General features: G+C 35.2%; 1 protein-coding gene across 5 annotated transcripts in view; it reads left to right on the plus strand.

Annotated features, from left to right (window-relative positions):
- The window catches only part of PARPBP (PARP1 binding protein), a 53,229-nt gene that overhangs the window by 173 nt on the left and 28,409 nt on the right, over window positions 1–24,647 (plus strand). For all 5 annotated transcript variants that reach the window (XM_079140562.1, XM_079140563.1, XM_079140564.1 and 2 more), the window contains exons 2-4: window positions 3,948–4,103; window positions 14,750–14,983; window positions 20,985–21,089. In XM_079140562.1, the coding sequence (XP_078996688.1) occupies window positions 3,951–4,103; window positions 14,750–14,983; window positions 20,985–21,089 (492 nt within the window). In that variant the 5' untranslated portion in view covers window positions 3,948–3,950. The remainder of the gene's footprint in view (window positions 1–3,947; window positions 4,104–14,749; window positions 14,984–20,984; window positions 21,090–24,647) is intronic.

Genomic DNA, 24,647 nt, shown 5'->3' on the forward strand with positions numbered 1-24,647 from the left:
AGTGCCAAGTGACCATCTGGGGTTGTGTGCAGTGGCTTTCTCTGGAGCCTATTGGGTTTGGTGGCGTTGGACAGAATTCACAGTATTTTGTGCTAGAGCTGGACGATCCCGAGGGATCCTGCAGATTGGAAGATTGAGGTTCATGGAGGCTTGCTTAAAGTCCATAAGAAAGGCAAGAAATCGGGATTCTAGTTCTACTATGTAGGCTGACTCCAATTCCACAATTCCACAATTGCCATTTTTATTTAGTACCTACTAAGTGCTTAGCATTAAGTGTATTGTATGATTGTTTTATTAATGTCTAATAATTTTATTAGGTGGAAATTATCTAATCCTTTCTGCAGATGCTCATCAGAGATTTTAAATACCCAAAGACGTAGAACTAATAAATAAGGGGACTGGGTGTGAATTTTGCTCTTTCTGAGTCCAAAGTGTAGCCCTATCAACCATCTCACTTTGCCTCCCAGCAACAATTTTCTGTTTCGTATCTTTTGCCACAGTGCAGCGTGGAGTACAGTTTTTAAAAATAAGTGTTTGTTACTGAGGCCTTCTAAGGCTGTTGTATAGTGCACACTGCCATTAAGAGTGCTTGTCTAGGGCTGGGGAGATGGTTCAGTCGGTAGAGTGCTTGCCTTGCAAGCACAACGCCCTGAGTTCGATCCCCAGCACCCCCTCCCCCCCCCAAAAAAAAGAGTGCTTGTGTTCAAGAGTGCTTGTGAGTCAGTGTCTCATTGACTCCTCACAAGGTAAGTTGAAAAATTAGATTTTCAGTGTTCTGATACCTCTACTGGGAAGCCAGGTGTAAAGCTTAACACCTAGGCTCACAGGGCCACAGCAAGAGCTACTGGAAGAACAGGAACTAGATCAGAGGTTGGCAAATCATTTGCATTTCCTGTTCTGGTACAGCTGACTTCTGAGCTAAGAATGAGTTTTACATGTTTAAGTAGTTGTGAGAAAAAAATGAATATTTTGTGACATGTGCAAATTATATGAAAATACAAATTTCAGTGTCCATAAAGTTTTATTGGAGCACAGCTATGCTCATTTGTTTATATTTTGTCCATGACTATTTTCACACTACAAGGTCAAATTGAGTAGTTATAACACAGAGAGTATGACCTGCATGTCTCAAATGTTTACTATTTGTTCTCTCCAAAAAGTTTGCTGACCCCTAGATGAGAGAGACTCTTGGGGTTTTCTGTCACTGTTAGTGTTTTTTTTTTTTTTTTCTTTCCCCTTCTTCTTATCCTTCTCTTTTTCTGTGTTTTGGTACTGAGAATTTAACCTAAGGCTGCTCCCCAGTCCTTCTTATCCTTATTTTTGAGATAGGGTCTTGCTAAATTTGCTGAGGCTGGCCTTGAATTTGTAATCCTTCTGCCTTAGCCTCCAAAGTTTCTAGGATTACAAGTGTGTGCCATTGTGCCTGGTGTAATGTTGTTTCAATTTTAACTCAAAACAACCTAGAGCCAGGCAGGGTGGCATATGCCTGTAATCCCAGGAACTCCGGAAACTGATGCAGGAGAATTGCAAGCTCAAGGACTAGAAATGGAGCTCAGTGGTAAAGTGCCCCTGAGTTCAATCACCAGTGCCAAAAACAAAAACAAGCAAAAAGAAAAACACAACAACTTAGAATCTCATAATGTGTGATAATAGCTTATGTGCTTTATTATGTGCCAGATACTGTTCCAAAAGCTCTATTTGTATTTATGTCATTTAGTTTTCACATACCCTAAACATAGGAACTATTTTCACTTTTAATTAAAGGAAACTGAGGCAGGACAAGTGATATAACTTGACCAAGATCCCATAACTAGTAAGTGGTGGAGCCAGGATTCAGAATGATCCAGTTCTAGATGAGTATTCCCTTAACAACAATCTCAATTCATAGTACCTTAAAAAAAACAGTAAGGAACCTACTGCTGAAAATTTATTTAAGCAAACTGATCGTGTCACTAGAGCTGATGCTTAATTTACTTCTTTATGTTCTGTTTAAGAGATGAGGGTGATATTTTGAAGAGAAATATAGCTTAGCTACTTATGGTCTGCTACTTGTGTCTTTAAATTGTATCATAGATTATGTCTGTAATTTAACTTATTATGTTGCAAATGGCATATGCCCTTTTTCTTCATTGTACAAACCTGAGGAACCTAGTAAATGTCTGGTATTCTGTTTGTGCTTCATAAAAACAAAAGGATAACAGAAGGAGTCAGTAAATGGGATGTGTGTGGAAAATACCACATGCTATCAATATGTTGGAGACTTGAGTAGTTAAAAGAAAATGGGAAAAAACTTAGCAGGCATATTTATAAACTCAGAGAAAGGAATTGGCCTTCTTGTGTAAATAAAACATTGACATGACATCAGATTATTTTGAAGGGCTTTGGTCTGCATTAGAAGAAGTTATGAAATATAGTGATTTAAGAGTCCAGCCTGTGGACTTAGAAATCTATATTTATGTCTTTTGGCCATTTACTAGCTGAGTGACATGTGCATTTTCTTCAGGTATAGACTGAGGATAGTAATAGGCTTACTTCGATATGACACTTTTAGGAATTGAGTGAGGTAATAATATTAAGCTTTTGAAAAATATCTGATACCATGCAATTCCAAAATGTTAGCTCTTTTATTGGTTGTCTATTGCTGTTGCAACAGACCACCTCAAAACTTAGTGACTGTAAAATAACAACCATTTTTTTTTTTTTTTGCTTATAGTTCTGTAGGGAGTCAGGTGATTCTCCTGCTGGTCTTACCTGGGATCACCCATGCTGCTGAAGTTCCTCTGTCAGTGTGACTGGGGCTAGGTAGTGAAGGAAGCCTCCCTCATTCACCTGTGAGTTGGTATTAGTTGTCATGTGGAGTGCTGTGGTTCGCCTGCATGTGTCCTCTCCAGAGGCAACTTCTTAATACAGCAGTCTCAGGGCAGCCAAAGAGTGAGAGTTGAAGCTTCAAGGCCTTGTGTTGGGAGGAACCCAAGACCCAGAATGGATGATTTGTTAGGAGGATTCAAAGTACTCAGCATATATTCATAGTCATGGGTATAGTTTATTACAGCAAAAGGATTCAGAACAATAGTGCAAAGAAAAAGGAATATGGGGCAAAGGCCAAGGAGCGAGGTACAGATTTCTAAAGGTTGGAAACAGGTTGGGACAACACACATGAAATGCATTTACTAGGGAAACTTATTAGAGACCTAGTGCCAGGGTTTTTATTGGGGGAAGAACACATAGGTGTGCTCTGTCTGGCATGTACCAAAATTCCAGACTCTGAAGGAGACCAAATGTTCAGCATAAACTATATTATTTGTAAAAATAGTTTAGCACAGTGAGCTACTTTTATTGGAAACCCTCCTGAAATCCAAGTTCCCAGAATCTAGCTGGAAAGATTAGCAGTCATTCTTGGTGCATTAACTCTTCTGGATGTCTTAAGGCCTTGTCTTAGAATTCCCATTGTGTCATTCTCATGACATGCTATTGGTCAAATCAAGTCACAAGACTGGCCCAGATTCAAAAGGTTGGAAAAATAGACCACCATTTTTGGAACAATGTTGAGATGGGAGGAAATTGGCTTTTTTTTTTTTCCCTTAAAATACCATATATCTCAAAATAAATATTTTACAAACACAGCTTTAATTAGTTATGTCTGTGTCTTTAATTAGAAGTTTGCAGAATTCATATGTCTGGTTTTTTGTGAATTTTCAGAATTGAAGCTTGAATATTGTTATTTCAAAAGATTTGGCTTAAGAAAACTAAAGTAGAGGAAAATATGATTGAGCAGAAATTGTATTATTCTGTTTTCCTGAATTTAATTAACAACAATCTTGGTAAATACAAAATAATCTCTCGTTTACTGCTTTTTTTCCCCTCTCACTGTGCTTGCTTACACATGTTAAATGTTAATTTCCAATTAAAATAAGGCACTTTAACATTGTATTCTGTCCTACTTTAAGAGAATGGCTGTGCTTAATCAGAAGTCTGTCTTGGATATGATTAAAGAATTTAGAAGGAACTGGCGTGTTCTTTGTGATTCTGAAAGAACTACTCTGTGTGGTGCAGACTCCATGCTCTTGGCATTGCAACTTTCCATGGCAGAGAACAATAAACAGGTTAGTAAACTATATTTTGGTAAACTCTTTTATTTTTTTCTAAATAAAAAAAGGTCTTTTAGCTGCTGCCCCTTTAAAATATGTATATGTTTTTAGTTGTAGACATGATACCTTTATTTTATTTATTTACTTTTATGTGGTGCTGAGGCTCGAACCCAGTGCCTCACATGTGCTAGTCAAGCGCTCTACCACTGAGCCCCAGCCCCAGCCCAGTTGCTGCCTGTCTGAGTAAACTTAAGCTTATGTTCTTGAATTTCTTTGCAACATCTGTACCTTCTATGATAGTATTGTATGTTAAAAATTTAACTGCATATCTCTGTCAGAATACTTCAATTGCTTTTGAAATGATTTGTTTCAAAATTAAGACCTTCATATGTACAGTTGAACATAGGACATGCACATTTAATATTTCATGGAATGTCTTATAAGATAAACATGCAACTATTATGATAATTATTGTTAAATATATTCCTGTTTAATAAGTATTCCTTTGTTCCCTAAAAGAAGTTCTAGATGACACACATAATTTCTATTTTAATAATCACAAAGTATTATATATATCTAGTTTCAAACTCTGTAGTATGGATTAATTATTCCAAAACAAAATTTTGTATCAAAATAATTTGTGAAGACTTTGAAACAATACTGGCCTCTGTGCTATAATCCTGGAAATTCAGATTATCCTAATCTGCATAGAAGTGCTGGAAAACTGCCTTTTAAAATCTCCCCAAAATGATTCTTTCATAGGTAGCTTGGGCTAAAGAAAGGGATCAGAGGTATTCATAGGTGAAAAGGATAAATATAGGCTAGAGCAGTTAAGGAAAGACTTCTTGATTTTAAATAGATTTTGGATAAAAGAAGGGAAGGATTTAGAGGATGGATGTATTTCATAGCATAATAAGTTTTAATAATGAAATAAACTAGAAACAATCTAAATGTACATTGTTTATAGGTTCTATATAAATTTATAAACCATTAATGGAATGCTATGCAGTCATTAAAAAGCTTGGGTAGGGGCTGGAGCTGTAGTTCAGTGGCAGAATACTTGCCTAACGTGTGAGGCACTGGGTTCTATCCTTAGCACTGCATAAAAATAAATAAATAAAGTAATTTTTAAAAACTTGGGTAGATGTACATTTATTGAGTTGGAAAAAATATACAGGGTATATTATTAATAAAACAGAGATAGCATAGTGTTATAGTTAAGAATAACGGTCTGGGAGTCAGTCTGCTTGGGTTCACAGTTCATGTTAGGCTTTTGAGAGGCCTTAATTATATCTCAATTAAAATTTTTTTAATAGACAAAAATCGTATATATTTATCATGAATAATATATTGTTTTGAAATATGTATATGTTATGAAATGATTAACTAGAGCCAATTAACATATATTACCACACATGCTTATCATGTTTATGGTGATAACACCTAAAATCTGTTATTTTATTAATTTTCAAGGATACAAAACATTCTCAATTTGTCACCATGTTACACAGTTGATCTCTTGAACTTGTTCTTTCTGTCTAACTGAAATTTTGTATTCTTTTACCAACATCTCCCTAATTCAGCTCCCATCTGGCTCCCAGTAACTCTCATTCTACTCTCTTCCTGTTAGTTCAAGTTTGTTACATTCCTTATATAAGTGAATCTTGCAGTATTTGTCTTTCTGTGCCTGGTTTACTTCCTTAGCATGGTGTCTTCTGGATTCATCATGTTGTTACAAATGACAGAATTTCCTTGTTTTTAAAAACTGATGGTATTCTATATACCACATTTTCTTTATCTATTCATCCATTGGTGGACACATAAGTTGATTTCATACTTTAGGTATTGTGAATAATGCTGCAAAGGAACATGGGAGTGCTGTTTTAAAAACTGAATTCAGCTCCAGTGGAGGGATTGCTGGACCATTTGGTAGTTCTAATTTTAATATTTTGAGGAACCTCCATACTATTTTCCATAATGGCTGTTCTAATTTACACAACTCACAACAGAGCACAAGGGTTCCTTTGTCTATGTCTTCTCTAACACTTTGTGTTTCATCTTTTTGATAGTATTCATTCTGATAGGTGTGAGGTGATATCTCATTGTGGGTTTAATTTGCAATTCTCTGATAATTACTCATGCTGAACGTATTTTGGTTTTTCTTGGATATTTGTCTATCTTCTGAGAAATGCCTATTCAGATCCTTTACTCATTTTTAATGGGATTATATGTTTTGTAACTATTGAATTGTGTGAGTTCCTTATGTGTTTTGGATAGTAACCCATTGTTAATGTTTGTTTTGCAAGCATTTGCTTCTATTCTGTAGGGTTTTGTTTTCTTTCATTGTTGCTGCAGAAGTTTTTTGGTTTGATGTAATTCCATTTGCCTATTTTCGCTTTTGTTGCCTATACTTTTAGGCTCATTTTAAAAAAAATAAAAATAAAAAAATTCATTGCCCATACCAGGTCATGGAGCTTTTCCCTGTTTTCTTCTAGTTATTGTACAGTTCAGGTCTTATATGTAAATCTTCAATCCATTTTGAGTTGATTTTTTAGAATGATCTGAGATGATGGTCTGTTTTCAGTCTTCTGCATGTGAATATTCAGCTTTCCCAGCACTGTTTATTCATTTTTTCCCTGTCATGTGTTCTTGGCATCTTTGTTGAAAGGCACTTGACTATTAAGTGCATGGATTTATTTCTGGGTGCTCTTATTTTCTTGCATTGTTCGTGTCTGTTTTTAAACCAATACCATATTGTTTTGATCACTATAGCTTTGTAGTATCTTTTGAAATTAGATGGTTTGATGCCTCCAGCTTTACACACACACACACACACACACACACACACACACACACACATACACATATAAAATTTAATATATATTTTTTCCATTTCTGTGAAAAATGCCATTAGAATTTTGATAGGGATTACATTGAATGTGTAGGTCAATTTGGTTAATAATATTCTTCTAATTCATGGACATGGGATTATTTTCCATTTATTTGTCTCTTCAGTTTCCTTCATCAATATTTTATAGTTTCAGCGGACAGATCTTTAATGTCTTTGAATAAATGAACTCCTAAGTATTTTTATTATTTTTGTAGCTATTATAAATGAAATAATTTTCTTTTTTTTTGGATAGTGCACTGTTAGTATAGAAACACTGCAGATTTTTTATGTTGATTTTATATTCTGCATACTTACTGAATTCATTTATTAATTCTGACAATTTTTTGTGGGGTCTTCAGTGTTTTCTGTATATGAGGTCATGTGATCTATAAGCAGGGAAAATTTAACTTTTTCCTTTGTAATTTGAATGACTTTTATTTCTCTGTTGCCAGATTGCTCTCGCTGGGATTTCTAGTTCCATGATGAATGGAAGTGGTGCAAGTGAGCATCCTTATCTTATGGCTGATCTGAGAAGGAATGCTTTCAGGTTTTCATGATTGAGTATGATGTTAACTGTGGGGGTTCTCATTTATGATCTTAAATGTGTTCAGATACATTATTCTATACTTAATTTGTTCAGAGTTTTTAAATTTTATTTTATTTATTTATATGCAGTGCTAAGAATCGAACCCAGTGCCTCACATGCTAGGCAAGCACTCTGCCACTGAGCCACAACCCAGCCCAGGGTTCAGAGGTTTTATCATGACAGGATATTGGGTTTTGTCCAATGCTTTTTTTTTTTTTTTCATCTTGAGATGACCATATTATTTTTGTCCTTCACTCTGTTAATGAGGTGTATCATGTTTATAGATTTACATGTGTTGAAACATCCTTACATCATTCAGATAAATCCCACTTGTTCATGGCGAATGATCCTTTTAATGTGCTGTTGAATTCTATTTCCTAGTATTTGGTTGAGGATTTTTGCGTCTATTGTTCATCAGGAAGATATTTCCTGCAATTTTCTTTTCTCATCATATCTCTTTCTGGCTTTGATATCAGGACTCTTAATGTGCATTTGGAAGTATTCCTCTTCTTTAATTTTTTGGAAAAGTTCTTAAGTACCCATGGAAAATGATCCAGGATAGTTCGTGTGATAGGCTACAAATAGTCTTAATAAATCTAAGATTGAAACATCAAGTATCTTTTCTGATCACAATGGTATAAAACTAGAAATCAATAATAGAACTTTGGAACATTCACAAACTCATTGAAAGTAAAAAACAAACTCCTGAACAACCATAGAGTCTAAGAAGAAATTTCAAGGGAAATTTAAAACTATCTCAAGACAAACAAAAATGGAAACACAACAAAACAACTTCTAGGAAGGAGTCAAAGCAGTTCTAAGTGGGAAGTTTATACCAATAAATGTTTACATTAAAAAAGAAGATATTTCAAATAGACAACCTAACGTCCCTCAAATAACTACACAATAAAGAACAAACTAAATCCAAAGTTAGCAAAAGGAAGGAAGTATTAAAGACAAGAGCAGAAATACTTGAGATAAATACTAAAAAACAACAGAAAAGATCAGTGAAACTAAGAGTTTGACCTTTTAAAAAGATAAAATCAACGAACTGTTAGCTAGGCTAGGAATAAAAGAAGACACAAGTAAATAAATCAAATGAAAGGGGAGACCTTACAAGTGATACTACAGAAGTATAAAGGATCATTCCAAGCATTCAGAAGACTGGAATGAACAATATACAAAGTGGATAACCTAGAAAACACGTTCAGATGCCTTGATACACACTGAATCATGGTGAAATAGAAAATCTGAACAGACCAATAGCATGAAGACTGAATCTGTAATAAAAAGTCTCCCATCAAAGAAAAGCCTCAAACCTAATGGCAAACATTGAAAGAACTAATACCAACCCTCTCCTCTTCCAAAACAATGAAGGTATACTTCCAAACTCATTTTATGAGGCTAGTACTTTTCTTAAATGCCCTGTTCATGTCTTTTGCTTATTACACCATCAATTTGGTTTTATCTTTGTATTCCTTGAAAGATTCTATACATATTTTAGATACTCTCCTTGTTTTACACTTTGTTCATATTTTATGGAGGCAAAATTTTACCTCTACCCTTCTAGAGTTTTTCCGTTGGGCCTAAGAATTAAATTGGCAGAAGACAGATCAATAGGGTAACTGCATACCCTTTTTTCTTTTCTTTCTTTTTTTTTTTTTTTTTAATACAAGTCTTAATGTGACACAGGGGTCTTCATAAGGAAATGAAAATCCAAACAGGAGTTCAAGTTGAATGCTTATGTACTGAATTTGACAGAGACTATTAAAATGAAAATGTGACATGGCAAAGAGATCCAGCCAGGTAATTAGTTGGATGGAGAAGAGGCTAGGAAGGTGGGGTTAGTTTAAGGAGACTTGTTGGTTCAGATTTCCCTTGGCTTCAACTGCCTATACTTAATGATAAGAATGTTCTTTCCTTCTGGGATAGAGAGGACTTTTAAACATGGTAATTTAATCTGTTTGTAAGAAATATTAGGAAGTTCAGAGTGGTCTCCTTGCAGCTGCCTTTTTGTAAGTGCTTTTAACTCAAATTTTCAATATGCCAGAGCAGCAGAATTTGTAGTGGCATGTCTTTATTTCCCCAGGAGTTTCCAGTGCGCTCCATTTAATCTACTTGCATTGAATGCATTTTACCAGCATTTATATTTGAGATCTATTGGTTCTTAGTCTGGTATGATCAAGTGCTCCTTTGCTGCCCCATTACTATCACCACATCAATTCCTAAAACTAGTGAACTTCATTTGTTTCCTTCAATTGTCTTCCATTCATATTCTTATTCTCAAATAGTACATACCATTGTTCACTCCTCACTTAAAGAGCCACCTGAGGGTTATCCCAGTGTCCCTTTCCTTTGCTCCCCATTATAACCTATATTCAAGTCTTGCCAGTTTTGCTCCTGGTTTAAAAATAAAGTGTCCGTCTTTAATAATCTGAAGAAATGACACCACGGTAAGTAAGAGATTCTGAAGATATTATATAAATAGAACAGTATAGCAGGGTTTAAACCTTGGTGACCATTTACTGGAAAATAGAGAAATTGAGGTGATAAAGTATCAGTGTTATATATGATTGAAGGCTGTTATTCTGGAATCAGTGTATTCAAATCATCTCATTTTAAAGGAGTGAACATATTTTACCAACAAGCTAACTAAAATACACTGAAGAAGTTTAGTTGTCATAGTAAAAATCTTGATATATTGAAATATTCAACCCAAGACAGTTTTTATTCAGGGTGTGTTTATGTAGCTGTAGTTCAGTGTCTTTTTCTGCTTGCTAATTTGCTACTTGCCAATTCACTTAATTCACTCTGAAAGTGGGAAGAGAAGAGGTGGGGAAGAGGAGAGGTGAGTCTTAACTGAGCTCTTCAGTGTTCACGAATGTGTGTGCATGTATGCAGTGGCGATGATGTTTTGCAGCTCAATTTTATTCAACTCTGTGTACACATCAGCTCAGGCACCCTCAACTGTGCTCAGACTTCCAAGCGGTCAACAATATGAGGCGACACACACCTCTACAGGTGTTTTCATAAATAGCGTATGGTAATAGCAGGGTGGAGCTGGTTGTATGTGTGTCCTTTACCTGTATATTTCATCTTTTGAGCTCTTTTTACTTAAGTTCTCTTAAGTTTGAGAGATGAGTCCTAAAGTATGATCCTTACAACTGAATTTTATTACAATTAAACTTTTGAATACCTAGTAGAATTGTTAGTCTGTCATGTCATGTTTGTTTTATTAACTGCTTAAATGGAAGAAAAGGTACGTTACAATAATCTTTAGGTTATATATTTTTCACATGCCTTTTGAGGGGGAATTTTCTTGGCTTGAATCATATGATACTTCTTTAGAAGCTTTATATTGCTAGAAAGGTAACCTATAGATTCATCGAGGACTTGACTTTATTATATGGCAAATACACATTACTTCAGTAGGTGGCAAATACTGTTTTGGTCTTTCTTTGGAAATGACATCATAGTTTGAATCTATCTGGTAATTATGTTACTGGGGTCCAACCCTAGCAGCAGTCGGGGGTCCTAGGTGGATGGGAGGTGTCCGCGCAGTGGAGAAACAGCACACAGAGACACCAAGTGTTCTGAGGCTGAATCTGAATCTTTATAGTTCACAGAGTCTTTTTGTGTGTTTTTTCCTTTGGTATCGATTACATCATTTCATGGTTAATACAAGGAAATGTTAAGTAAAAAATCTTCAAGAATATAATAATGATCTTATTCAAGAAACATGTTTACTGTATGTTAGCATAAAAAAAAAAAAAAAAAACAGTTCCCAGCAAGGTAGAGGTCACCATGCTCAGTTTAGTTTTATTTTCCCTGAAAGAATACGTCATTAAGTTTCTATAGAAGTTACCCCTTCCAAGAACTCTAATGTTAGTTATTAACAGTGGAATGTTTTTGTTATTACTGACAGAGAATAGAGGAATCAGCTTATAGTTAATATTTATTCTATTTCATGAACTCAATGGTGGACTAAAACTCTAACTAGACATAGGAAGAATACAAATTGTACTTATGATTAACCTATTTATTTTTTAGAAAGTGGGAAAAATATCCTTAAACTTAAATCATAAACACTAAGAAGGCAGTGAAGACCAAACACCACATCAAAGCTCAGAGGAATATACTCTTATATACCTATATATAACTTTTAGAGAATTTGTATACTAAAGAAATCTCAGGCTCTTTACAAATTTGAGCAAATCATAATTGCTTATTTATTACTTCATCTAAGCATTAATATTAAACTTTATTGTATGTTATTTTGTGTCCCAGTACCATGAAATCTCCCCAGTATTCTCTATAATCTGAATCTAAGGATATATTCATTACTAGTATTAAAAGCAATTGCACATGGAGACATGACACACCTATGGCCTGCAAGAGGGAGGATGATCTTTCAACAGAACCGTGTCAAGTGTTGAATCCTCTACTCCAACAGAATCCGTGTCAAGTGTTGGAGTGGTAAGAAATAGATGCGGCATTCTGTGACCTAAGATATTTTTCACCTTACATACTCTTATTAAGAAGGTTTCAAATGTTTCATTTTGCAAAATAGAAAAGGTATTAGTTTTATTGCTTCATGGAAACCAATCACAGCACCTGTGGTAGACTTGCCAGATTTGAAAATGACCTAATAGTCACCTAAGAAGTGAGAAGAAAGAGGTTTTTAAAATTTCTTGCATTTATCCACCAACAATTTTTTAACTTTGAAAAGGGAAAGAGAAAGGAAATTAACATTTTATATTCTACCATTTATCAGGTGTTATTTAATTTGTACAATCTCATTGTATAACCAAAGGAAACTGATGCAAGAGGAATCACAAAATCATTCAGTGCTCTTTAATAGCAAGCAAGGTCAACGGCCAAGGTCACACAATTAGTGCTCTTTAGTAGACCTGCTATCTTTGGTACTAACAACAAAAACTTGTAATTCAAAAATGTAAATTTCATTTGCAATTTTGAATTATTATAAGGTAAGTGATATATAATCAGGTACAAGCGCTCTGAAAAAATGTGTAACTCTTGATTTTCTCATTTGATTCTTATGAAATACAATCCTTAGGTCCATCAGAGAATTAAAGAATTGAACATTTTGAACTTCCTTCTTATATTAGCCAGCTGGCATGTTTTCCTAGCAAAACATTTTCTGACTTGACCACAGGCTCTCTCAATCAGTTGTTACTGGTTTGAATAATAGAATATGCTGTCATGGTGGGCACCTGATCATGAAAACTGATATCTGGAATGCATTTTTATTTGGATTTAAAATGTTTTTACAGTCCCAGGATAAACACTGTTAATCTAGTCAAAACCTTTTCTCACAAGATCAAGAGCTTGCATAGTTTTATTTTAACTAGTTATATTAAATAGGGTGAGAATAAATTATACATTTATATTAGGCAAAAATCTTAATTGATTTTAAACATGAAGAATATCATACCAACAACAGTTTTAGAATTTTGGGGGATAAAATAAGTGAGTTTTGAAACTCTAAATATCTGGATTTATTTAATTTAATACCACTTGGAAATTTTCTGAAGTGTAAGCTTTGTGGAATTGGGAAGTAAAGTATCCAGTTTTTGATGCAGTGCTGGGAAGTTACAAATCTGTCTTATGTTTGGATTTGAGAATTACTGATTTGTTTTGGTTGTTCATTGAACTAGCTTCATAGACAATAGTGAATTTTCCTATTCATGGTATAATAGGTCCCTATCCTAAGAACAATTAGAATAATTTTCTTAGTTGTCTCCAGATGGATGAGTGCAGAGTTAATTATTTTAAGATAGTTTTGGACACCTTGTTATACATTTCAATAGTAAGTAGCAAATGTGGCTGATTATCATAAAAGACATGATGATAAAAATTTAAATGCATCAAATATATAGAAAATGATATGTGGTTTGCGTGTGTTTATTTCTTTCTATTGTTCTTCATTGTGTAAAGATGATGCTAGCAATTTAGTTTCAGTGAATTATACAGTTCTTAATTACCCACCCATTTTGAAATGAGATTAATGGAAAGAACTTGTTATTAGCAGAAACTACTAATATATTAAAGGAACTTAATGGTGGAAGATAGCACATATTACATTTCACAAAACTACATATGGATACTTAAACATATTTGTTACTCATGCTGCATTGGAAAGGATCAGTTAGAATTTTTACTGAATTAAGGCTGGCATTTCTTTGGAAGTCACTGTTATTAGTATGTAGGGTATTAATGTGGGAGAAGAATGCAGTCCATAAAAAACTAAAATCTTCAGTATGTCCACTGAGAGAATTTATCATGTGGATATTGATGAAGAGACTAAAGAATTTTTTTTAGTCAGATAAAATACTGACATAGAAACATGTTGGTAACATTAGTGGGTCTCTAAGCAACTATAAGTCACTGAAGCCAGATTACAATCTGTTTTATTTCATTCTGGAAAATTAGAAAGTCAAAATAGAGAAAGAAAAAGAATAATTTTGCCTGATTAGAAACATCTGAGAACTTATAGAAAGAAACCTGACTTTTGCTTTTTAACGCTTGTTATATAGTTTAGGGTGTCCCTAAGCAGGGAAGAATCAAAATTATTTTCAAGCCCTAGCTTTTAATACTGATACTTTGCTTACCCTCTAACACTAATGAAATGAAACAGCATTTTGAAAAACCTCTAAGACCGTATTTCAAGTCCAACATTGAAATAGTGTCTTATGTAGGAATCATGACATTTGCAATTTTAAAGAAGAGATTCGAGATACATTAGCTAAGGCTGTAGATTGATGTTGCTCAGTAGTAGAGGGCTTGCCTAACATGGGGCAACCTGAGTTCAATTCCCAGGACTGCAAAACAAAACAAAACAAAACAAAGCAGCAAAAACCCTTTAATTAAAAGGAAGTAAATATTAACAGAAACACATGTTTTCCTAGTTAGTAGTACTTAAGTACTGATTACTGCCTTTTGAGTAGAAGACATTCAGTGAAATTTAGGACGTAAGTCAATGACTTTCTTTGCCAGTTTTGTCATGTGCAAACTTGCCTTAATTGTACATATTTTATAAAATCATCAAAACTTTAGACTTTGCTATAGTAAAGTTTTATGTGTATTTTCCATCTCAATTATAAGTTGATAAATATGTTGGCACCCAACTTTATTCTTTTTTTCTTTTGGCATTATCTCTTTCAGCATTATGAAGAATTTACAGTCTCTTTCAGTGATGTTTTAATGACATGGAAATATTTCCTACATGAGAAATTGAAGTTACCTGTTGAAGATATGGAAGTGGTTGACCATTACGAAGACATTAAGAAGACTTACAATGATTTCTTGAAGAATAATAATATGTTAGATCTGATCGATGTTCATGAAAAATGTAGGATTTTGACTTCTAATTGTGAAAATAATGACATGATATCCCCTGTAAGTATTTTTAAAAATAATCCTATTTTAATAGGATTAAAATTCAGCTAGGTTTACTTTTATGTGTTTATGTATGCCTGTAGTGTATACATGAGTAATGTATACATTATTTATTCATGTATGCATAAATAATAAGTGCATGTAATGTATTCATTTATTGGTATTGGGGATTGAATGCAGGGGCAATTTACCACCAAGCTACATCTGAAGCTCTTTTTATTTTTTATTTTGAGATGGTGCCCCACTAAGTTGCTTAGAGCCTCACAAAGTTGCTGAGGCTGGCTTTGAACTTGCAGTCCTCCTGCCTGGAGTAGCTGGGATTACAAACGTGCATCATTAAACTATAGTTACACAGTTATAGTAACTTGAGGAGGGTTCTGAAGAGGGGCAGAGAATTTAGTCTTTATTCTGGTTAGTAACATGCTGGGAGAAAAACAGAAACTGTAGTAATTTGATGATGTTTTTGCTTTAGGGATCTTGTTAAGAATGGAAAATTTAGGTACCTGAAAGCTAGTTAGTACTTGAAAGAAGTATTTTGCTGGTAAATTTTGTTAAATTTGTGTTATTATTTGGTTGATATGACAATTTTTTATTAGATCAAAAAACATTATAACTTGGCTCAGTAGTACTTACCTAGCGTGTGTGAGGTACTGAGTTTGATACTCAGCACTGCAATAAATAAATAAATAAATAAATAAAATAAAGGTCCATTCACAACTAAAAATATATTTTAAAAAAAAAATAACAAATCAGTCCTAAATGCCTGTTTTCTTTTTGAATTGTGTGAAGGATTGCTTTTCTAAAATGTATTTTTTCTTGGTTGAATGTACATCTGTTTATTCAGTATATGTTATTATAAAGGATTATTCTTATCCTATGGATTAACACTATTTTATTTTACTAGATAGGAGTGTCATTTATTTCAGGAGAATAGTATGGTACAATATGTTTGAGATATAGACTTATTTTTTTGTATAAGCATAGTTATTTTTAACAGTATAAATTTAAAAATTAATACAATAGCATCATTTACAGTTTGGTTTTGTTTACATTAAAATTTATGAATCCTATTTTAGAATATGTTCATATGTATTTAATTTTTTAAAAACACTGAAAGTGTCCTTTATCTTTACATTTACTGAATGCCTATAAAGTAGTAGTTAAATAGTAATAGCTAAATAATTGTAGCTAAATTGTAGCTGGAATTAGAAGAAGATGTTTACCATGTTTTATAAGATATTTGAATGCTTTATAAATATTTCCATATGGGAATATTGTTTTAGCTGTTTATAATGAAAACTTCTACTATAAAAGTGAGTTAGAAAAAAGAGAAGCTTATTTCACTCTACTATAAAAGATATTGAAATATATGCAACTAGGACTGATGCTATTTCATGGTTATCAGAGATCCAGGCTTTTTTTCTGTCATTCTGCTTTCCCATCTCATGTTCCATCTTAGTTCTTTTTCTCTGTTCTCAGGATCATCTCATGGTCCACGATGACCATTGAAACTCCAGGCATTGTATCAGCATTCTTTGCTACAGGAAGTAGTAAGGAGGAACAGCATTCTCCTTTTAGGGAGACATAGTTCTTTTGCTTCCATTTCATTCCCCAAAGCATAGCCACATGGGCACTCCAAGCCGAGGGAGGGTGGAGAAGATAGTCATTACTCGGGTAGTAACATGCAAGGATATAATGAAAGACTATTAGTGAGGACAGAGGAAAGAATAGACCATGGGGTTGGAGAGTTGGTGGCTTGTCATCTTTGCCTCACGAGCTCCATGGAGGCCTTTACTGGTAACTTCCTCACAACATGTGCACACATGCAAATGCAGCCATCACGTGCACACCTACAGTGTGGTAAGGTACTTATAAGTGAAGATAATTTTTCAATTCTCCCCTAGTTGTATTTTGTTTTCTTGCTTATGGAGATGAATTTTCACTACTTTTCTCAGTTTGTTTAGAGAGACTAATCATACATAAGCATTGAGTTGTAGAAACAAGAAAGAAGATCTTTGGATCAATCAGGGGTAGTATAATCTACCTGAGGTTTTTAGGCGCATCGTTTTCATCCTGCGCCTCGCCCCTGTGTGAGTTCTCAAAGAAGCTTCCTCATTTGAGTGGATCATCCTGTAGTATGAGACATATAAGGGTGCACATTTGAGTTGTCTATGAGGGAGGTGGTCTCCAAATGGTAACATGGCTCCCTTGAAGGACACCAGAGATGAAATTGAAACTGCTAAGATGGTAATGCATGAAGAAATTTCTGGTATTTAAACTCTGGAACACTAACAATTTGGTCTTTGATATTTATGCTTGCTCTAGGGAAATTTCTAGTGAGGAAAAAGTGGACAGATGTATTTTTCAAAAATGTACTAAATATAACACTAATTTATGCTTAAAGTGCCTTTAAAGTTATACATTAGACTATTCCAAATGGTTCTGAATTTTCATTACCCTGATAAAATTTCTTTGTTTCTTATTATAGCTTAAATAAGGCAGGAATTATGAAGAATTAGGATAAAGCTAAGACAGCAACCTTCTAACTTGAAGAGTTCCCCATTCACCTTTTTTTTTTTTTTTTTTTTTAGTTGTTGATGGACCTTTATTTGTTTGTTTATACGTGGTGCTGAGGATCGAACCAGGGGTCTCACACATGCTAGGCAAGCGCTCTACCACTGAGCCACAACCCAGCCCCCGCCATTCACCTTTGTTCTCTGGTTTATAGTTTCTTTCCTGAGGACCATGGTTGCAGGGCCTGTAGGCATCTGGAAGCAGGCAAGGTTTGGTTCTAGCTGGAGTGGAAGTAGAGATTGGTGCAGGGCTTGCTTTCTTATGAACCAAGTGGGTACCTGGAAGTTGGCATCAGCGCCATGGTGAGGAGCAGAAGAGCTTAGCCACAGAGACTTTTGGACCCTCTGAGCAAGGTCAACAAATGTCCTCTGTGAGTGTGCCAGGATTCCTTGTCCCTCTAGCCAAGAAGAAGCGGATGGGTGGGCTTGCTTCCTGTTGGTGAGGCTTGGGAGAACTTGGTTGGCTTCAGCAGCCTCTCTTTTTCTCCCACTGCTGTGCCATGGGCATAGAAGAGCATTTCCCCTTCCATTACTTGCAGAACTGTCAGGTCAGAGCTGAGCCCCAAAGTGCCAGTAAGGAAAACCAACAAACCATCTACAGGTTACCAGCAGCCAGAGAAGGATAGGTCAGCTGACAACACACCTGCCCAACAGCACAGAGCTGCTAGAAGGGAATGATAACTTGAATATACACAATTATTAAGTATTTAAGGATCCTCAAAGATAGCAGCTACACACAAGACTTCCTAGACTTTGCAAATAACAAATCCCAAACCAGAAACAAGCAAACCAAAACAAGCCACATTTGCGGGGCTTCTGTGTGGGTGGTGTGGGAGCGGGAGTATGTTAGAGTGTGGTCTCAAGGACTGCTCCAGCACTGGTGGGCTCCAGCTGCAACTGCCCAGGGCAGCTGGGGAGGTGGGATGGGGGCCCGAGACCCAGCTTCTGGGGCTGAACTCTGTGTAGGAAGGCCCTTCTTGAAGCTCAGAAGACACAGGACTCCTAAGGAAGTGACCCTCATAGAGGGAGCCTGAGACCTCCAGGAGATGCCTCCAACCTTCATGAAGGGAGAGCCAGAGCGTGGGTCCCCCATGCCTGCAGGGGTCAGCTCTGCAGCCACCTCCAGAAAGAGGAGCCCTTGCATGATCTGGGCCTCCGAGGGGTGCAGTGGGCAGTTAGGGCCACTGGACCTCCTGGCTCCTAGGGAGGATTTTACCCCATTGGCCAAGTCTGCCCAGCATCTTTGGCAGAAGCAGAAGTTTCCCCCAGCAAGGAGCTGACCTCAAAACTCAGGATTGTGTAGGGTTACCCACACAACTTGTGGGGGAAGACAAGACCCCAAGAAGCTGGTGGCTGCCAGGAGCAAGCGAGGCAGTAGGAAAGCCTCCTGCTTTTGAACATAGAAGAATCCACTCAGCACCATCTCACTGTTGAAGCCGAAGAGAGAGAGGACCGAGAGGAGCTTCAGTTTAACCCAGAAAACCACCTGCAAACCTCCCAAGTTCCTTTGCCTCAGAGACACCTGTCTTTGTGGACACTTGTGGTTACGAAACACAGAGCAAGATTTTGTTGTTATAAATGTTTGTCCCCCCACAAAACATTTGCTTTTCTCCTCCCTGAAACAAAAGAAAGCTTACTTTTCAGCCCCATCCCTTCTGCTGCTTCTGGGTCCCTCTTTCAGATGTGTGGGCAGGTGAACTGGCTCTTCTCAGGATTGCAGATAAAAACTTATTGCTGGAGTGAATCAAAAGGACAATACCTAAATGTTATCACAGACTGGATTGAGAAAATAGCACACGATAGATTCTAGAGGATTGTTTTAAGAGATGGGTGAAAGTTTTATTTTCAGAGCTGCAGGTGGGGAGGGAAAGTATTCAGCCTCAAGAATTCCATTCTCCCAGGAAGTACCTGCATTTCTTTGGAGGTTTGCAACAGAGGGAATGATGAAATCCCTCACAAAGAGGAATTGGATGTGGCTGTTCAAATTTCATCAAGTAATGTTCTGTGTATGGTAATTTATTCTTTGTGTAAGGTGTTTCCACATTTGTGACTTTTATGAGCTAGTTCCTCTAGAAGCTATTATCGGCTTATGAAATTATCATACTCATAAAAGTGATGAAAGTTTGTTAATTTTTCAAATACAGCGTGAAAGCAGAAAGCAAACTTCTTGGGTAACCATATACAGATAAATAGTTCAGAGTAACTCCTTCTATTCATTATGGAAAATAAACCATTTTCATGAGAATTTTAAAAAGATGAGAGCTGGGGTTGTGGCTCAGTGGCAGAGCACTTGCCTAACATGTATGAGGCACTGAGTTTGATCCTCAGCACCACCTAAAAAAATAAGCAAATAAAGGTTTATCAACAACTAATAAAAATATTTTTAAAAAGAAGAAGAAAAACAGATAAATTCAAAATCAAGTTAGTATCCTGAAAATCAAGGACAATAAATCTTTTTATTTATATATTTTTAATTTATGCATTATAATTATGTGTAATAGTAGATTCATTATACATAGTCATACATCCACATAATAAAACAATATAATTTGGTTAGTACCTCCCCTTTTCTCCTCCTCCTCTCCCAGATTTCCTTCTTCTACCCATCTCTCTTCGATTTGCATAAGACTCATCCTGCCTGCTTTCCCCTACCTTATTCCTCTCTAGCTTCCACAAATGAGAGAAAATACATGACCCTTGACTTTGAGTTTGGTTTGTTTCCCTTAATGTTCTCAAGTGTCATCCATTTTCCTGCAAATGACATAATTTCATTCTTCTTTATGACTGAATAAAACTCCATGGCGCAGATATACTGCATTTTCTTTATTCAAGCATAATAAGAATTTAAAGCATAGAATAAATACAAGATTATGAAATGAAGGAAAAGAAACTTGGAGGTTAAATCTAGAGGACTTAACATGAATATGATAGTACTCCAAGGAGAGAAAACAGATGTATACAAGGGCATAATTAAATATGCATATTTGTCATAATAGTTTCCTTAGCTGGAAAACCCAAGTCTGCTGTTGATGAGTAACAGTTCCAGGCTTTATTGATGAGAAAAGATATGTACCTCGTCACATTCTGGTAAAATTCCTGAACTCTTAAGGATAATGATAAATCTCACTAGTTTTCTTATTTAACTGTATTTTATTCTTTAATTATAATTTAAATGTTTGTTATTTAACAAAAAATTTAATACCATGTCCTGAAAGAAGAGGACCTGCAAATCTCATCCCCAATCAAGATAATCATCAAATGGAAGAATTTATGAAATATGCAAAAAGAGAATATCATGCTAATATCTCATGAAGGACTCCACATATAGTTAATAACTGCCAGTAAATGTCAAGTAATACTCTGCACTGGAGTATCAGTGACACTAACTGTGAAGTATTTTTATTAGTAATACCCAATATTTTCTGCAGATTCAACTACGGGATTTTCTCTCTGGCAAAGAGCTTGCAGTAGATGATGAGACTGATCTTTATATGCCGACGTCACCAGTGAAACACAACCAGGATAATGAAAAGGTACTGATAAATTAGTAAACTAAAGCAGGAATATGAACCCCTTCAAATCACTATGAATTTGATTGTTCATTGGATCTATTAATGTTTTGTTCTTTTCTGTTTTTTATAAGTTTTTAGTTTGTTTAAATAAACTATTTGCAAAAATGAAAACACTGAAGTCTAGAGAGAGCCTGATATTAAGGTTCTTCATGGTTTTGAGCCCAGGCAACTTACACTAAGCAAAAATAGATATTGTTCAAAGAATCAGAAAAATAGTTGAAGGTTATCAGTTTCTGAATCTCACATATACTGTTTTAGATGTGTGATTCTTGGGAGAATATGTTTCAATGAAAAATCTGGTCAGTATCTTTCACAGTAATACAAATGATGTACTACTGATGATCAAGAGTTCCTACCACAGGGTTTGTTGTGCAAATGAACACAGAACATTAGAGCCAGGTTTAGTCTAATGTAACTTGCTTTCAGCTACATGTTGTTAGGTATCTTATATGTAGTGACCCTCACTAACCATGGGAATTATATTTATGTAAGTTTCTGTGACTAATAAAGTCACCATTGACAAGATAAGAATTAGAGAGTGTTGGAAAAAATGGTGTAGAATGTACCTACTTCTATAACCAACTGCTGCATTAAGTCAACACATTTGGTGAATTTTCTTAATTTTTCAGAAAATGTTTCTGAGATTCTTCCAGAAGACCTATATTTTATAGATTGTACTTTCAAAAACACATTTTATTGCACATTTTATGCTGTATGCCTGCATCCTGAATTTAATAAGGTTTTGTTTCTGTCTTTCATCAACATCATATGACACCTTATCTCTAAAATTCTTTAGCATACACTTCCTGCAAATTAGGAATGTTCACAGTATCACTTATCGTATGAAGAAAACTTAAACACCCCTTGATATCATTTACACCTTTCTAGTCCAATTTCAGCATTTGTCCCAAAATGGTTTTTAATCTCTTTTGACTGTTAATTTATAAAAATTCCCCTGATCATTTTCTTTCCTTCTTTTTATTTGTCTGATGAATGCTCTCTGGTATTATTTGACATGTTCCTTTGTTTTCTGTATTTCTGTGTTTGTGTTTTTTTGTTTGTTTGTTTGTTTTGTTTTTTACTTTTTGGTACTGGATATTCAAGCCAGGGGTACTTTACCACTGAGCTACACACCAGTCTTTTTTTTTTTTTTTTTGAGATAGGGTCTTCCTAAGTTGCCAAGGCTGGCCTAGAATTTGTGATCCTCCTGCCTCAGCCTCCCAAGTCACTGAGATTGTAGGCACCTGCCACTATGCCCAGCTACTTGCTGTATTTCTAATAAACCGGAAGTTAGAAGTTTAGATTTGGGCTTAACATTTTATAAGAAATACTTTATAACAGAGGTGGAATATTTCATTATGTATCACTTTAGGAGACATAAATAGGCTGCCCCAAGTTGTAAGACTGCTCCAACATAAAGATGTAGTTTTCCCTTTGCTGTCAGCATGTCTGTGGGGTGATACTTCAGCACTGTGTAAATAACCTTGTTTCCCAGCAATGTTTCCCTAATGGTTTTCCATATGCATTGGTGATCCTTGGCTGAATCAAATATTTAGCATTTGTAGAAAGGTGAGTTTCTGTTTCTGTCATGTCTACATTAATCACCTGCCATTTCTCAGTAAAGAAAATCTTTATCTCGTCAAGTAGGATGAGATGTGGTTCTTTTAAAACGTCAAGGTCACAGCTTAATTCTCTTTACCATTTTATACATAAGAGGCAAATAAGATTTTTTTCCTATTTATTTCTCTCCTTTTTTGTTTGTAGATTGCTGTGGACTCCTGGATTTTTTTTATGTAGTATTTTAAAGTTGATTACACTCATTAATCTTTGATGCTAAGATAGAGGGAGTCCTGTCAAGTTAACTCCTGTGCCTTTTTTACATGCCCTATTAGATTTTTTGAGCATTTTCTTTTCTCTAAGCCTACCTTGAATGTTTCTTGCCCAGACCACTATGATTTATGATTATTTTCTCCTGCTTAAAATTAATTTTTCACTTATAGGCTCCCTTTTTTACCCTCCTGCCCCAAAGCTTGACAAACTGCTTAAAAAATTCTCAGTGGCACTTAAGAAGTACATTCATGTATGAAGAGGGGAGATCTCTTACAGCCCTCCTTTCTTTGATCTATCTTGTTTCTGGTGCTTTATAGGGGAGAATCTAATAGTAATTGTTATTATACTTTTTTAAAGGAGAAATGAACTGATTTGCATATGTAAAAAGGTCTAATCTCTTAGAATTTGGCTTACAGTTATAAAACATTATCTTAAAGTGATTTCCATGACAAAGAAACTGATGGGTCTTCATTGTACGCATATTGAAAAAGCACTGATAGTGACTGGTGGTGTAACTTAGTGGAAGTACTTAATGTGCACAAAGCCCTGGGTTCGAGGCCCTGGTCCAGCACCAAAACAAAATAAATATCACCAAAGAAAACTCAAAAAACTCATAATTTGTTTCTTTGTGTTAATCCTGTACTTTTTATCTTTTGCTTCCTTGGACTGTATTTTCTAGTAGAATTTTATCTACTAGGTAGCTGATGGACTTAATTTTCTGAGGACCTTTAAAGTTATAACCACACTGACAGCTGAACAGTTTCTAATTTTTCTTTTCAGAAGGCATTTTTGGAAGTCAATATATTTCTATTGAGATGCTAACTTCTTTTGGGCTATGGTCTGGCTAAGAAATATTTTGATCACCAAATTTACTTACACCAAAATCTTCAAACAGAAGAATGGAATGAATTTAAGAAACAATATTTTTGTTTTCTTATTTAATTTTTCCTAAAATGCTGAACTATTGTTTTAGAATTCTGAGTATTGAAGGGAAGAAGAATACAGACCCCATCATTAAGTGAATGAAAAATTCTATTGGCATATTAGTTCTAATCCAACTTTTTATTTTTTGCAAATGCAAGCATTTATGTGTTACCTAAAGAGGCAAAAAATACCTGTACAAATTACAAATTTTTTTCACTTTAGAGAAACTTTCTTCAAACTGAGATTGAATATCAGCATCTCAGTAAGAGTTAAGGGATAGGAAAAGCAACTTGGAACTGTCAGAAAGATTTAAAAAAATTGTCCAATTTCTAAACAAACACCACGCATATTTTGTGGTATGGATAGAATCAGTTTATTCAACAAATAAATAGAACAGTATCCTTATTTTTGGTATCTTGGAAGAGCTTTAGTCTTGTGGATTTTTTCAATTTAAGCCCTTGCTTCTGGACATCATAACTGTACTCATGTGGACTGCTTTTACAGAGAGCCTCTTTAAAACCCACTTGCACATACAAGAGCAGGGAAACCATAACTGCCATGTTATTTGACCATAATGATGGGGATAGATGTCCAATTCAGCCATGAGTTAAAAGAAACACTCCATCTGTGAAGACTCCAAGATGTTTTTCCCTGATGTTTGCCCAGGATTATAGATCAGAAACTTAGAATTTTTTTAGCCTTAAAGAGCAAGTTGCAGATGTGGAAGCAGGAACCCTGGTTTTGTACCCATGAAAGAGGAGTATG

This window comes from Sciurus vulgaris, assembly GCF_902686455.1.
Source record: "Sciurus vulgaris genome assembly, chromosome: 5".
NCBI lineage: Eukaryota > Metazoa > Chordata > Mammalia > Rodentia > Sciuridae > Sciurus > Sciurus vulgaris.